The sequence below is a fragment of the Erpetoichthys calabaricus genome, chromosome 6, assembly GCF_900747795.2.
Source record: "Erpetoichthys calabaricus chromosome 6, fErpCal1.3, whole genome shotgun sequence".
Taxonomy (NCBI): Eukaryota; Metazoa; Chordata; class Cladistia; order Polypteriformes; family Polypteridae; genus Erpetoichthys; species Erpetoichthys calabaricus.
In genome coordinates, this window is record NC_041399.2 from 156028680 (window position 1) to 156045770 (window position 17091).

Sequence of the window (17091 nt, forward strand, 5' to 3'; positions counted from 1 at the left end):
ATGAAAGCCAGGCTTTCACAGAAGAAGTAATTCTCTCACTTTATTTTATATAAGGACTTAGTGCCAACCTGTTTTAAAATGAATTTTGCAAATACAGGATATGAGCAGCTCTCAAATACACTAAATGAGTAGAAGCACCTGTCTCATTGAATAATTTGTTCATCAGTCTGACAAAAGAAATAATACAGAGATGTCATAACTCACAGGAAAAAGTGTATTGTCAACAGTGGGCTACATTAAGTAAAAAATATAATAAATGTTAATTTTTGCTTTCACTGATAATAGATGAATGCATGGACAACATCTATTATAAAACTCTGTTTTACTTGCCCTTCATAAATATCATGGGCACAGATGTAATGCTTACTGCCTTATTGTAAGAAGAATGGACTTCACATCATAGGAGTTCCTTACATGTAGTATGTGTGTTCTCCCATTGTCTGTGGGGGTTTCCTCTGGGTTCTCTTGGCTGTACCCACAGTTAAAAGACACGCAAGTTAGGTGAGTTGGTGTAGCTAAATTGGCTCTAGTGTGTGTTTGCATGTGTGTGTGTTGCTCTGCAATGGATTTGCTCACCCTGTCCAGGTTTTGCTTTTGCCTTGCACACTATGATTTCTGGGATAGACTCCAGGAGATCCAGTCCTGTATATACACACACACACACACACACACACACACACACACACACACACACACACACACACACACACACACACACAGTACTGTGCAAAAGTTTTAGGCAGGTGTAAAAAAAATGCTGTAAACAAAGAATGCTTTCAAAAATGGAAGTGTTAATCATTTATTTTCATCAATCAACAAAATGCAGTGAATGAACAAAAGAGAAATCTAAATCAAATCAATATTTGGTGTGACCACCCTTTGCCTTCAAAACAGCATCAATACTTCTAGGTACACTTGCACACAGTTTTTGAAGGAACTCGGCTGGTAGGTTGTTCCAAACATCTTGAAGAACTAACCTGAGATTTTCTGTGGATGTAGGCTTCCTCACATCCTTCTGTCTCTTCATGTAATCCCAGACACACTCAATGATGTTGAGATCAGGGCTCTGTGGGGGCCATATCATCACTTCCAGGACTTCTTGTTCTTCTTTACGCCAAAGATAGTTCTTAATGACTTTGGCTGTATGTTTAGGGTCATAGTCCTGCTGCAGAATAAATTTGGGGCCAATCATACGCCTCCCTGATGGTATTGCATGATGGATAAGTATCTGCCTGTATTTCTCAGCATTGAGAACACCATTAATCCTGACCAAATCTCCAACTCCATTTGCAGAAATGCAGCCCCAAACGTTCAAGGAACCTCCACCATGCTTCACTGTTGCCTGCAGACCGCTCTCCAGCCCTTCGACGAACAAACTGCCTTCTGCTACAGACCAAATATTTCAAATTTTGACTCATCAGTCCAGAACACCTGCTGCCATTTTTCTGCACCCCAGTTCCTATGTTTTCGTGCATACTTGAGTGGCTTGGCCTTGTTTCCACGTCGGAGATATGGCTTTTTGGCTGCAACTCTTCCATGAAGACCACTTCTGGCCAGACTTCTCCGGACAGTAGATGGGTGTACCTGGGTCCCACTGGTTTCTGCCAGTTCTGAGCTGATGGCACTGCTGGACATCTTCCGATTTCGAAGGGTAATAAGCTTGATGTGTCTTTCATTTGCTGCACTAAGTTTCCTTGGCTGACCACCGCGTCTACGATCCTCAACGTTGCCCGTTTCTTTGTGCTTCTTCAAAAGAGCTTGAACAGCACATCTTGAAACCCCAGTCTGCTTTGAAATCTTTGTCTGGGAGAGACCTTGCTGATGCAGTATAACTACCTTGTGTCTTGTTGCTGTGCTCAATCTTGCCATGACATGAAACTGTCTTCCACAACCTCACCTTGGTAGCAGAGTTTGGCTGTTCCTCACCCAGTTTTAAGCCTCCTACACAGCTGTTTCTGTTTCAGTTAATGACTGTGCTTCAACCTACGTGTGACATTGATGATCATTAGCACCTGTTTGGTATAATTGGTTGATCATACACCTGACTATAATCCTACAAAATCCCTGACTTTGTGCAAGTGTACCTATAAGAATTGATGCTGGTTTGAAGGCAAAAGGTAGTAACACCAAATATTGATTTGATTTAGATTTTTCTTTTGTTCGCTCACTTTGCATTTTGTAAATTGATAACAATTAACAATCATTATTTATATTTCTGAAAGCGTTCTTTGTTTACAGCATTTTTTCACACCTGCCTAAAACTTTTTCATAGTACTGTATATATAAAAAACAAACTAAATTTGACATCAAACTGATTTCTCATTAAAATTTAAAGTAATCAGTTAATTTTTCAAAAAAGGAATTTTAAATCTTCAAAATTTGTAAGCCAAAACTTGTATGACCGACTGACTAAAACTACAATTCCGTGTTTCTGTTTTTATTAAGCAAAATGTTCCAGACCTATTTGGTGTTAAATTAGAGATTGCCAAGTTTTCTAGCATTTCCTTTTAGGATCTTCTCCTCGACTGTATATTTGTGTTTCAAACAATTATTATTTAGAGACAGATTCACCCTTTAAAGTTTTTTTAGTTGTCTAATTTCTACTTTAACTGTACATCGTGTGATTCAGTTAGAAATTTAAAATATTGGGTTGTTGTAGCCCCCAGGTTGGTTGATCAAATTACAAACAAGAATGAATCAATATATATTTGTATATATTTCATAGCTTTCTGCACACAAGATTTTCTTTATACACATTACTTATTTACAATTACAAATCACCTCCATGCTAATGTGTGTTTTCTGAACCATTGGTTTCATAAAAAAACGATTGCAAATTCTTACAAGCACAGTGATACCGAGTCTGTAAAACCCTGCTTTAGAGTCTCCACAGCAAAATCACCATGGTTAAATTAACAAGTGTACTATGAGCACCATTTCTGTATAACCATTTTAAAGGGTTACTATGACACGATTTTAAACTGGCAAATTTGCTCCGTACTCAGAAACTTTGCAGTTCATTTGTCAGACGTTCGTCACTGATTAAATACGTAATCAGGCCAACCAATTTCTTTATCAAAATGTCTGCCAATTAATGCTTATGTTGATATAAACTGCCCACAAACAATTTGTGTAGATCGTAAAAGTTTCTTGCAAATGGTGTCACTAAATAAACGCGTAAATAAAGCATGAGGTAAACTTTTTATTCTTGACGATAACTAAAGAACCTCAATAGACTCCACCCCACTGCGACCCAGCACTGAACTAAACCGGGTCCGAAGATGAAAGGATAGACAATTGTTAGAACATCTCTTAAAAAATGAATGCGACGAAATTCCAAAGACTCCAAAGATATATAATCATGGAAACTGCCGAATCAGCATCCTCCAAAAGGTCTTTCAGGATCTCCAGTTATTGAGACTTATGGCAAATATAAAAGGCACTAGTCGAAAAGGAAGATGGGCGGTACCTTGACGCAATGTTCGTGCTCACGTCGTATAGCTCTTGAACACTGACAAGCAATCAAAACCAGGCACTGTTGGGAGCACGCCCGTTCTTCCCAAAGCAGCCAGGATTTCATTAGGGTAGACTAGACCGGCTTTTCCACCTCATTCTGAAGATATCAGCAAATTAGGGTGATCGGTGCCTCTGAATTTCCCAGTTTTTTTTTTTTGCCCTGCGGTGCATTCGACCCCAATCGAGGACTGATTCTCGAATAACCAGACAGTCAAAGGTTTCTCGCAATACTTAATTGAATATATGGTTTCTTAAAAATGTATTAATTTATTTACAAAAGAGGTCTACTAACAAAAAGTAAAGAAGTAAATGAGAAGATTGCTTTCATTAGCATATTGGGGTTTCTAAAATTAAGTTTCCATAGTCTAGTGAATGCAATAAATATATATGCGGTGGGCTGGCGCCCTGCCCAGGGTTTGTTTCCTGCCTTGCCCCATGTGTTGGCAGGGTTTGGCTCCAGCAGACCCCCGTGACCCTGTGTTCGGATTCAGCGGGTTGGAAGATGGATGGATGGATGGATGGATATATATATATATAGTAAACACGCGGTTGCAATATATATTCAGAACGTAAATCAAACTATGTATGATTACATCAACCACTTTTCTGTACACACACTGATATATACAGTGTGTATTAATCTAAGTATGTAGCATTATGCGCATATACTAACATGGGTAAAAAAAAAATTGTATCAAATACCTGAGTCCCAGTAACCTCTTCACTGTTATTTTGCTCATCAGGAATTCTTATAAACCACCACTGAATCTCCAGATAGACAGATGACAATCCACTTTGGAAAGCGCATGACATCTCCACGTTTTGGCCTTCTTTAGCTGTCACATTTGTAGGCAGTTCAGTAAACTTTGCTGTATGTGACAAAACAAGTACGTCTTACAAGTCATGCATTACACTTTAAAATAAATAGGCAAAACTTTTCACATTAAGTGCCTATACCAAAGCTGAGAAACGCCCTTTATCCTCCGCATTTGGATTCTATCACAAGCACTCAACTTAAAATAACTCTTGTATAGCTCTAATCCAATTACTAAGGCAACATCGGGAATCTTTATAACGACTGGGGCATCTCTATAAATGCTTCAAAAATCACCTCCTTTTTCATAGTTAAAATGCGCACACACAACTACAAGTCGAAAGATTCACGATTACACACTCGGATACACATCAAATGTGGTGGATCTGGCAGATCATATCAATAAATAATCCCACGTGGGGGTAGTTATATAAATAAACATTTACACTGTAATTTAATTAGATTACTTCAATGTGTAATAAGCATATAGCTCCATTTCCTCAAAATCGAGAGTAACGTTTTTACCGAGATCCCAAACAAGACTGCAACAGACAGGAAAGTTTTATTTGATTCTTTATTCTTAAAGAAAAATGCGCCACAGGTTGCGAAGTAAAGTGCTTGATTTTCATCAGTCCATAAAATGAAAAGTGCAGTGTTCCAATAATCACGTGTTAAGAAATAAATCTGTATATTCACGCAAATTTGAGTTTCTTTTCAATATCGAAACAATGAAACTGCAAAATTGGAGTCTTAAGATAAAATGTGGAGTATATTCATGCCTTTAAAATAGCTATGCACCTTCGACATATTTTTTTTGGCATAATACTATACTTAAACTGCGTCATATAGCAAACAAACCTGGAAGGTTATTAAACGCAACAGCTCACATAGCTGGATTCACTTTTAACAAAATAACACGCATAGCACTTTACCTTATTTTAGGTAAAAATACGTGTAAGTGGCATAATTATTAGCTTACATTCCCATGTATGATAAATGCACTTTGGTTCAGTGCCTTTAAATGAGCAAACAGTCCTACTGCAGTCTTCAAAAGATGAAAAGCATCACGGTTTCTGCAGATGTGCTACTTAGGATTCTGGTCTCGATCTCTTTCTCTCTCTCTCTCTTTTACTCGTTTTTTTCCAAATAAGTTAATCTTTTGAATTCATCGATAACTACCTGAAAAAACGAAACTTAACGATGCAGCAAATGCTGGTTACACCAAATGAATGTAGTCATTTAATGCAACAATTGCATCTTTCAGCTGCATTCAACAGTTGAGTGTGCACATTTTCCAGTTACAAACCTTTCCGATTTACATCACCTTAAGACTTAAGGCTTAAGTAAAACATCAGACCACACTCAAGTTAAATCTCAAATCTCTTCTTTGAGAAGAAATATCTAAACGAGAGGCTCCTTCCGATGCTTAACGTTTTTATACACTAAGCTAATAAAGATGTATTTCAAATGTTACCCACCATGCGAAGAAAATACAAGCTGAATGCAGAAACTGGCAAAGAAAAGAAATCCAACACAGTCGTGAAAGCTCCACATCATTCCCCACGAATAAAAAGGTGAAAATGTCACATCGGGTATTAAAAGTCACTCTTCCGAAACAGATCGAAGAAATGAATACCAGAAAGATGTCGCTCTTATGTAAAGCTTGACCGCCAGATCTGTGGCATGTTTCTGGACAGTCGACAGTTAAGAAGTTGTATACAGGGACCCAGTTGTTAAATAAGATGAAATAAACGGTACATCTGCAATAGATGCGCTCAAGGTATTGTGAAATACAAAATCATAAGCGACGCTCCTTAGCTCGTTATACGTGACAACCGATTTGAGCGTTGAGAATCTGCAGCTTCTTATTTCCTTGCTTACGGTGGACACTGAGTGTCGCACGATGGGCTGCGATTGTTAATCTTGGAGAAAACAGAAGATATAGGTGCCTGTTTGCATCTCCGTGTGTGCGCGTGTGTATGATAATTCGGAAGGCAGAGAGCGAGAGCAAGAGAGGGAGGGAGAGAGAGAGAAAGAGCGATAGAGACCGGGTGGGGGAGTTGCTGAAGTGTGCGGATAGAGGAAAAGGTAGCGGGGGTAGTTTAGTCTTCAGAAAGCAGTATTTATGTTTTTTTACAATTTGTTATATCGCTTACTTAGCGTTGTTTCAACAATACTAGTTCAGCTTTTATTGGTTATGCCCATATATATATATATATATTATATATATATATATATATATATATTATAAGATTGTTTGTGGTTACTGAATGCCTTTTGTAAAAGAAAAAAAGTTGGCATGTTACATAAAAGCGGCCGTTGTAAAATGTTGATCACAAACCGGAATAACTGTTTAAAGCATTCCCTATAGTGTTGACAGTGCTGCATTTTTAATTTGCAGGAAAGGATAATAACACAGTGAATGATTTATAACGAAACATCTGTTTTCCGTTAAATCTTCCAAAATACAAGGGTAGGGCATATGTAAAAGTGACTCAATGGTATTTAATCTGTCGCTTCGGGTTGCAGGTCAGATTTGCTACGTAGTGTGCTCGTCTTTAAATTACACAGTAAACAAAAGGCTGATGCTATGTTAAAAATAATATTTCTCCCGAAAATATATCAACGTTATTAAGTGCTTCAAACTGTTTCTTGATGTGGCAGCTCTGTATTGTTAGCAAATCCTGAGCTATCTTGCGCAGTGCAAATACTCATCGGTAGGTTAACTGTAAACGCGCTGGTGCTGAAAGCAGATTTATTTGGAAAACTCCGAATGATTAAGTGAAAGTTTAAAAATAACAAGAATTAATGGCTTTCAGGAATAATGACGTTCTAAATGCAACAGAAAATGCTAAGATTGATTTCTTAATTGCGATGCAGTATCTGAGCTGTTCGAAAAGAAGAAGCGCTATAAGAAGCCTTTTGAGACTCCTCGAAGGTCTTTAAAGGTCATGAAAATTAAAAATTACAAATATTATTATAAGTAACTATTACTGAAACGCACATTTCTTTGTAGGGAGAAGTGAAGATTGTTCTAATGAAAGGCATACACTTTTGATTTAGGTTGGACTGTACGTGATCGTTAAAATCTATAACACAATATTTATAATATGTTTAAACTCTTAATACAGATTAAGGTCACAGGGACACTGCTCCAGTCCATGCCGGCAGAAGTCGTGACAAGGCAAGAAAACGTCGCTGGACAGAAACCATTCAATCACATAGGGCCCATGTGGAATCATCAAGTCAGTCGCGCGGTTTTGGGGACGTTGGAGGAAAACTGGAATACATGGAGGAAAAGCAGTGCAGACTCCAAATAGACAACTACCAGCCATGGATTTCAAAATTTAACGGTGGATCCATGTGGTGGCACACCACGTTCCATCCCTTGTACTATAATGTTAAAGTAAAATGATACAGCGTCACTTTTCCAGTATCCATGTCAATTTAACAAGCTGTGGTGTACGTATGAATGTTTAAGTAGAACAGACACTTTGATGAAGAAATGAAAAGAAAGAAACAAAAAATATATATATATTATCTGTATGCACTCAAAAACATTTGAAGGATGGCGTTCTTTTGCACGTGTGCCGAGGTTACATGTACAGTAAAAGCAACACTGAGTAAGCAAACAAAAATAATATTCTATAATCTATGGTATTACTATAACACCAAAATTAAAATTTTAAATCACTAAAATATCAACACATAAATATGACAAGGTCATTAATAAGAACTAAAACTACAGAGTTAGCAGTATACTTCTGCAATTTATTCCAGGGTGGAGCACTATAAACACCATCCTACCTTAGATCTGTATTTACTCTGTGGACATCGCCAACCTTGAGATCAACTCTGATGAGTTCCAGACCAGAAGAGAGGTAAAACAACTTATTTAAAAGTGCTTTGTAAATAAACAAAAAACATGCTACTCTCTTATAGAAGGCCAGCCTACATTTTGGTAAAGAGTACAGTGGTGTGTACCATAGGAACCTCCAGTTATAGATCCAATAGCAGACTAATAGACTCAATTTAAAAGAATTTAAGCTGAATTAGATGTATGCATATACAATATATGACACATTTTCCATAACCAAGGATTGAATGAAACACTACTCTGTTTATTTTTTTGCTTGCCATGTGGTGTCTGGACTGAAGTGTTCTAATAACCCTGGCCAATTAGACCCCTCAGCTAATGGTGAAACATTTCATAGTCATTAGACAAAATTTCTTTGGTAGTTCAACTGTTTGTTTTCTTTTAAAGATTATGATTATTGTCTTCATGTGACTATGTTCTACTGCACCCAGTAATTAATCAAAACACCTGTATTAAAATTACTTAATTGTGGGAGACCTGTGTGTGGAGGGTTTGAGTTTAGGTGGTCCCCTCCTCCAATAAACTAGGGGTGGCATAGTTTGTTTTTCCAATTGGATGCCCTAGTGACCGTTAGAGGCTACAATTAGATGACCTTGATTTAGGAAATAGCAGTGTTTGCTATATGCTTGTGTTTAGCACACATTTCAAAATAAAGAGCACTCCTCAAAGACATAAAACAATTTGTATGTGTTCAATGACTCAGCAATGGGATATAAAACTGCACTGTAAAAAATCAATCCTACTCCCAATTAAAAAATATTAAGTAACTGATTACAATGTGCTTTTTGAGTTTGCTCAACATTACGTTGACAAATCCTGCCAATTACAAAATTTGCGTTCACTGGATACAAGCTACACTATGCCAAACTAAGAAAATTAAATTAGCTCAAGTAGAAATAACTAATATGTAAAAACAGCATTAAGCCCATCTAACATAAATTTTAGGGCTTTGTCAATGTCATCACTAATTGGCGCAACTAAAAAAACCTATGCTGAATAAACGTAAGTAAATTTAGGCAAACTTCAAGGTAGTAATTCAAGAAATTAATATATTTATTTTTTGCAAACTCAAAAAGCACATTGTAATCAGTTACTTAAGAACTCTGACTTTATTGAGCAACATATTCTATTTTAACAAAAAAGAAAAAACAGCTTTTTTGAAAATAATGCAGCTTTATTTTCTTAGACATGGCATCACCTTATTATTACAGTGTGAAATATGAAAATCACTTATATAAATGTATTTATATTCAGTACATTCAAATTTTGTCTTAATAACATTGTTATCATTACTAATAACCACAAGCCATGCCATCTCTGATGTTGTGGAATCTTAATTTGAAAAGTGTTACATCAAGAATTCCAAAATTTTTGAACAGAACCTGCACAGGGTAAAGGGATCCTGTCATAACATTAACACTAAAGTGCAACTGAAAAAGAATTTCACACAAAGAAAAGTAGCTATCGCAATGTTAATCTAAAATCAAAAGACAAGCACATCCTATTCTGCAGATCTGAGACACATTTGTCTAACATTTATACAGCATATTTTTGAGTGACAATACTCTATGTGAGTATGAGTCTCCAATATTTAGAAACACCTTCTGCACTGTTTCAAAAGTGTATTTAAGTTCTTTTGGGTACTGAATGTTTAGAGCATACAGAAGACCAACAAGTATGACAAATGCAGTTGTGAAGTCGGCAAGCTCTTCAATTACTACTTGACCTTCTATTACCACAGCCACATTCATTGCTGCAGCTCCAGGATGGGTCTCATGGTGCCTCACAACCTCTAATATTCCTATCTTCATTTCATTTGTATATATTTGAAGGGAGTCTGTATCCTAAAAATATAGAAAAGTAATATAGTTAAAGTGTGAAAAAATAAACCATAGTTGACTCTTTTCCAAAGCCAAGTGAAAGGTTGTCTACCAACTTAACTTTCTAGTTTGTTAATCATTTAGTTTTACATTTCCAACAGAACTTACATGACATGTTGTTGATAACTTCTTGTATTCTCTTAAGTACAGAGGTAGTCCTTGTAGAACCGTTGCCCTCTTGTGTGTGGTAACATCCATAGTCTGAAAAGTACAGTAACAAGAATGATAGTCATAGAGGTAGAAAATACAAAGAAATAATGCTTGAACCAAATGACAATTTAAGAAAACTTTAAACAAAACAACTAAATATATTTGACATATTTTCTTCCTCATTACTGTACATATACAAAAGTCCATCTTTGTTAAATGAATCCAAATAATGAAAGGATTTTGCACGTCTGCAAATTATTCAAAATGTATGCACAGATCCAGACACAAAAAAAAAAATGCTATTAACCTGGATAATTTAAATTGTCAATTTATAATAAACAGAATAGCTCAGGAATTTACTTTTATTTCTGGTAAAATATTGTTTGTGTAAATCTCATCATTAAGTAAAACTATAAATTAATACATTATGACTTTGTAGTCCATGACATTGGAGGGAATATGTGCAGTGCCAATGACTCAGATATAAACATATACAGTATAATTTAGCTTGTTCTATAAAATCATTTTGCATACATTTGATAAGTCTATGGGTTTGCCACATGCACCTTCATAAGCAAACAGTTTAACAGCCGTAATTACAACACTGCCCTGCACATACTACTTTAAGTTCATGCTTATGACTATAAAACAATTCTTTCCTGATCCTTATTACGTACCTGTTCATCTAGTAATTGTAAAAGTGATTTCAATTCATGTGCCATCTTGCCTCCTTTTGCTCTGTACATTTTGATCAGACCTGTCGAATACTTGTCCAAGGATGTCAGCAATGTTTCTTTTAATTGCACCTGGGTAATGCGATAAAATTCTGCATACACCTGTAACAAAATTCAGGAATTAATAATGTACTTATTTTCAAGATACTAGCATCACTACTCGACAATTGATTTATAAGATTAGATAAAACTCACCTGTTGCTCTATGAAAAGGCCTGGCCATCTCTGTTGGACTACAGAGACCAGCGGTTCATCCATGACAATCTCCTTTCTTCTCAGGGAAAAAGTGAGGTCCATTTTGGTGTTGATTAGGTCCAGGTTCATATTTTTCTTCTTCACTTCATCCTCAAGCTGCTGCCTCTCTGTTTCAAGATCTTCATCTTTTTGACTACCAGGGTGATTTGGCAAGAAATTTACCTCAGATTTACGAGGTTTCTTAAGGCAACCTCTGGGAGAACCAAATCCTCTTTTGTAAGCATTTACCTGCACTTCTGCACAGCCAGCAAACCGAAGTTTTTGCCGAAGGTTGTTCATCTTATATTGAATACTTACTTTCCATCCAAGCCAACCAGCGCCTGTGGCCTCAGTGAGACAAGGATGCTTGACAATCAAAGCTGCAGCAACTTTCTCACATTCTGACTCATTTGGGTAGGTTTTGTATGAAAACATTACCTCTGAAACTTTACAAAGTATTTCCATTTTAATGTCACGAGTGACATCCAATGGAATCTTCTTCTGTTCATATAATTCATTTGCTTTCTGGAGACGAAGTTCAAGCTCCAAAGAAAACTTAGGAATTGGAAACTCCTTGGGCCATGGCTCCACTCTGTTAAATGTTTGAGGTGATAATGACGAGTCACTTGAAACACTAGCAGTATCTACAGTGAAATCAGACAAAGTGTTTTCTTCTATTGGTGTGACTAAAATGTTCCAGAAAATCTTTAAGGTGGCCTTGTCTGCTGGAAGTTCACTAATGTCGGTTAAATTGCACAGTTCATTATTGAAATCAGGATCTTCGAATTGTATAGTGAATCCACTTTCTATGTTCAGTTTCTCACAAAGAATAGATTTGAGGTCTTCAAGGGTCGATACATTGTCAGGGCATGATACTTTTCTGATATTGTCTGGAGCAAGAATTACCCGCAACAACATTGTAGTGGTTTTTAACCTTTTAGGAAAACAGTATAAGAAAATGTCAGTAATAGTAAAAGAACTGTTGCTTCATTACAATCTAATTAAGCTGGTGATAGCTGAGAACTCAATGAATCAATCAACATATATCAGATTGATTCATATATTTTAGCAGTTTCATATAACAAATCAGAGGTCACAAATACATCAAGTACCTAGGGAAGTAAGGACCTTTTAAGTGACACCATGAGTTTTCCTGCAATACAGTAGGGAGTTAGTGGATAGAAATCAATAAGGTCCTGAGGAAGAATAGTTATGACATCTGGACAGGCCTTCCTAACAACTTCATAAGTTCTGAGATGTTCAAAATACCAAGTGTCTAATCTCTCAACGATGAAGGAGAGCTCACTGCCAACAACAACAAAGTTTAGGATTCGTCCAAATTCTGGTAGTCCAAAAGAAAATCCAATAGCAACGATCATGTTCTTTGTGTATTTGGTCCCATACAAGTGCACAGCAGAGGCTAGAGAAGCCTCGGTCTTGCCTCCATACTTTTTTTGAAATGCAGCTCTTGTGTGTGAGTCCAGTGAGACAGTTTTAAGTGTTTTTAATTTCTCTATGTGCAACGCCGTTTTGAAAAATGTTGGGCAATCTAAATGGTATGCAACCATGAGTTGATGTTTGGTGGCTAATGTATTTAAAATGTTTTTGAAGTTATGCACATCTCGCACTGCTTTTTTGAAAAAACTGTGCTTGGCTTCAAACCTTATTGTCCAAAAATCAGCTAATGGGCCAAAAGAACGCATTAGGTTGGGGTAGTGTTCAACAAAGTGATGTTTTGGTTTTAGATTGACATTGGGGAAGACTTCCTTGAACAAAAGTCGATGGTCTGAAACTTTGGTTTCAAAGTAGCACAAAGTTTCTTCTGAGAACTTTGAAGAAACAGAAAGTTCAACTATGTCTTTTAAATCCATGAGGATTTCCCATGTTTTATCTCCCTCAGGTACTAAGACTCCAATAAAGAAGGGAAGAAATCTTAACAATGCCCAATTTTCATGTCCGTTGCCCCTAAATGTATTCTTTGAAAGATATGTTTTTTGAATTGTTTGCGGTCTGTTTGTTTTGTCTGAATTCTCATAAGGAAATGTTTTAATAATCTGATTAAGACAATCCAGAGTGAAATACTTGTCTGAAATCAATTTCTGAAGACATAATGAAAGCTCAAAAGGCACAATGCCCTCAGAAAAGTCATGCAGTATATCAGGTGGAAAGCCAGAAACTGGATGAAAAGACTTCAAGTTTTTAGATAAAACACAATCTGATTTGACACCATTAACAGATGTAAGGTGCTGATTTTCAGTTAGCTCTGCAATAAACTTGCTGTGCTCTTCAGGAGTCCTTGGATGAAATTCTTTAGCTTCTTTGGTCTGAATATCTTGCAATGAAGCAAGACAAAATCTGCAAAATTTGTCAGCTCTGAAACACACAAGAAACCCAGCAAGACTATGAGCACCTAAATTATCTGCAGAAACAGCAAAAACAGTTCCTTTTACATGATCAGCCAACTGTTCAACAAATAATCCCTGATGTTCAAGTACCTTTAAGTCTCTTAGCAATGGTTCTAAGAAGGTGTCATACCAAAATTCTCGAACATCATTACTCCTCCCGAGTAGAGCTAATTGAATTGACTGCAATCCAGATCGAAACCGTACATCCCAATTTAATATTACCCAATAAACTGCAGTTACTTTATGTGTTTTCCGAGAAGTTCCAAGTGGATTACATATTTCAAATTCATCAATATATAAATTGAGTGCTATTTTAAAGTCTTCTCCCCCAAAAAATTGATTAATTTTATAATATTTACCATCAAAAAAGGAAGCGTACAACCCCAGGGGGTTGGCAACAGTATTGACAGTTTGTTCTAACACATCAGAACGATTTAACAATAACCTAAGAACTTTTAACTGTGGCACATAAACAAATGTTTTTTTCTTTGATCTGCTAAAAACATATTCTATAGGTTCTACAAGTGAAAAGTTTCTTTTGAAGTAACAGTCTCTTCTATATTCAGAAGAAAGTATTCCATTTGATGTTGCTAGTAAAGGACTCGTCTTATGAATAACATTTACAATATCATTAATGATGGTCTGGCTAACCTCACAATTATTTTTCTGCAAAACGTGTTCAATTTCATTTTTAGTATGACTAAGTGAGGCTGAAAAAATATCATTTAACCCTTCAAGTATTTGCTGGGTAGCACTTTTTGACACGTGAAGAACAGATTGCATACAAAGAAAGAGAGAAGCAAGTTTGTGCTCAACTGCATCTCCTAAATCCTCAGTGCAAGCAGCATATCTACTACCTACATGATCATCCTCACCATCAATAAGAGGTCCACTATTGTCTGCAGCAGAGCTACTATTAGGACTGTCTTCTTGGCCTGTATGATTACTACTTAAAATGGATAGCCTGAAATCATGAAAAGACTGACCCTTATGCTTCCTAATTTTATGTACATTAAATGTGGTATATACATTGGTCTGGAAGTCACAGTTTACAAAAGGACATTTCACATATTCATAGTTTTTAGATGTTTTCTTATATGGCTGTAAAAGGTCTTCCCATCACAGATATCTTGAAATTTACAAAGTTCACAGCTCAAACAAGCCAAATCCTTGCTAACTTTTGAAAGGGTAGCATTGGGATGTATTCTGTTGAGATGTGTCCTTAACGCACCTGCAGTCCGGAATGAACAAATGCAGTCACTGTGAATGCAAGGAAACGATGAATATGGTCCACGCCAGTGCTTCAATCTGTAATGTCTGAGAAGTGTGTCCTGAGCTGAAGTACAAAATGTACAGAGCTTGCAATGCATGAAGACCCTAAAAATCGCAATAAAGAAATAAGAGCTGATTTGGATGGCCTTCAAAAGAGTTTGTATACCATAACACTGCATTAAATAGAATTAAAATAGGTTCAGTAATTATATGAAATCATATCTTAATAATTCTATCACAAATGTCTAAAGTGGTATCTGAAAATGAACACAGTAAACTACACATCACGTTTACACCTGAGCAGTTGTGTGGTGCGACTTATATTTATTAACATATGTTTGTAAGGGTATATTTTTTTTTCCTTGAAGGAGCGAAGAATTGTTGTTGAGGTCTGCTCAGTGTGTTAATTTCAGGTCCTTCCCCCTTTACCACTCGCTTTCTCCCTCTATGACGCACACCCCAATTTTCCTCTATAAAAGAAACAGCATAAATTGAATGTACACAAGAAAGAAAGGAGTACTCCAACCAGTAATCGTGCGCCTGCCTTTACAAGCTGTTATGCCTATGCACCACAGCGTCCGTAATAATTTACTAGAACATTCAGTTGAAAAAAAAGCGCCGTCACCACAGAAGCGTGCACGCCATCTTTTACTTTTTTTCGACTGTATGCAATTTTACGAAAAAAACGGTACTGAATAAAATATTGATGTCATTTTATTAATTTACCGTTTAAAAAAACACAATTATCTGACCGTTGTCGTACTCTCTTATTGCCCAATCCACTTGAATAAAGTGTAATCATCTGCGTTCAGTCTCTACTCTAAACTTTAGTATGGTGCCTCAAAAGCTCGAGTCGGTCACCGCAGCTACTACGGGAATTCAGACCGCTAACTTTAAGTGAAAAAAGTGTCCTGATGTCGGGTTTTGAGGTATAAAAACACAAGTTGTTATAGTGAAAAAAGGAAAGAGGGAAATATCGCAATTGCGTGGCTTTTGATAAAAACTTATAGCCACCACAGTAAGCACAACTGACCTTTCATTTTATAATTATTCATTTTCAGATTCTGTTATAGTCACTAAAATCTTCCGTAATTAACGGACCCGCCGTCATCACACGTTGCAAATAACACAAGCTAACATTAAACACATAAAAAACTTTTTTACGTTCGGCAGTAGGTTATAATCCAAGGTGGTCGAAGTTTGTAAGGTTACTCGCGTGGTAACTGTTAATACATCGTACCCCGATTTTTTATGGTTTTCAACAAAGGAAAGTCCTACTCTTGTAAATGTATGTACTTACCTTAAATCGGGGCTCTCAAACGTTAGTAATTACAGATTGTGGAGTCGTGTAGTCATGCACGTGTCCAAATCTCATAAATCGAGAATATTCTCGCAGGACATGCGCATTTCGCAAAAGAAAAACTCGCACAAACAACAGATTATTCATTCTCACAATGATGATTTTTGCATTTGAACCCAAAAGAAAAACAGAACTCACATCTGCGCCATGAATTTCCCATTGGGATTAATAAAGTATCTATCTATCTATCTATCTATCTATCTATCTATCTATCTATCTATCTATCTATCTATCTATCTATCTATCTATCTATCTACAATGAAGAAACGATTGTTGAAGCTAAACATTTAACACAGAAATGCTGGAACAACAAACATTTTTACACTGGGTCGACTATCACTTAGTTACATTTTTTACAGTGTGTGTCATCAACATAAAGATGGGCACTACATGGACTGAGCCCAAAAATGGCATTTATGGAACTCCTTTGGACATGATAAGGATATCTCTTTACAAGTTACCTATTTTTAAATACTGAGAGCAAAGAGAAAGGTTATTATAGAACTATAAATTCAAAGCCAAAGCCTTTTAACAACTGCGAGCAGTTTAAAATTTAGTTTTTTTTAATTCTATGTACATTTAATTGCAGGAGCTGAGTATTTCTGTTAATACATGAGAAAACTATTAGTTACATATAATTCCAAGGTTTTGAGGAAAGCATATTTATCAACAAGAGTATTGAATGTCTGCAGTGGGCTGGCGCTCTGCCCGGGGTTTGTTTCCTGCCTTGCGCCCTGTGTTGGCTGGGATTGGCTCCAGCAGACCCCCATGACCCTGTAGTTAGGATATAGCGGGTTGGATAATGGATGGATGGATGGAGTATTGAATGTAAATGTGAAATACCTACAT

General features: G+C 36.5%; 2 protein-coding genes across 2 annotated transcripts in view; both read right to left on the minus strand.

Moving 5' to 3' along the window:
• The window catches only part of LOC127528431 (V-set and transmembrane domain-containing protein 2A-like), a 121495-nt gene extending 115148 nt beyond the window's left edge, over positions 1-6347 (minus strand). The window contains exons 1-2 of the mRNA XM_051929224.1: positions 5809-6347; positions 4219-4385 (exon numbers count right to left, since the gene is read on the minus strand). Of these exons, the coding sequence (XP_051785184.1) occupies positions 4219-4385; positions 5809-5887 (246 nt within the window). The 5' untranslated portion in view covers positions 5888-6347. The remainder of the gene's footprint in view (positions 1-4218; positions 4386-5808) is intronic.
• Positions 6348-9621: 3274 nt separating this feature from the next.
• LOC127528427 (uncharacterized) lies at positions 9622-12138 on the minus strand. The gene is made up of 3 exons (XM_051929217.1): positions 11167-12138; positions 10196-10288; positions 9622-10051 (listed from the first exon to the last, which is right to left on the minus strand). Exons 1-3 carry the CDS (start codon positions 12121-12123, stop codon positions 9737-9739), a joined length of 1365 nt encoding a protein of 454 aa, XP_051785177.1. The 5' UTR covers positions 12124-12138; the 3' UTR covers positions 9622-9736.
• Between the last annotated feature and the right edge of the window lie 4953 nt (positions 12139-17091).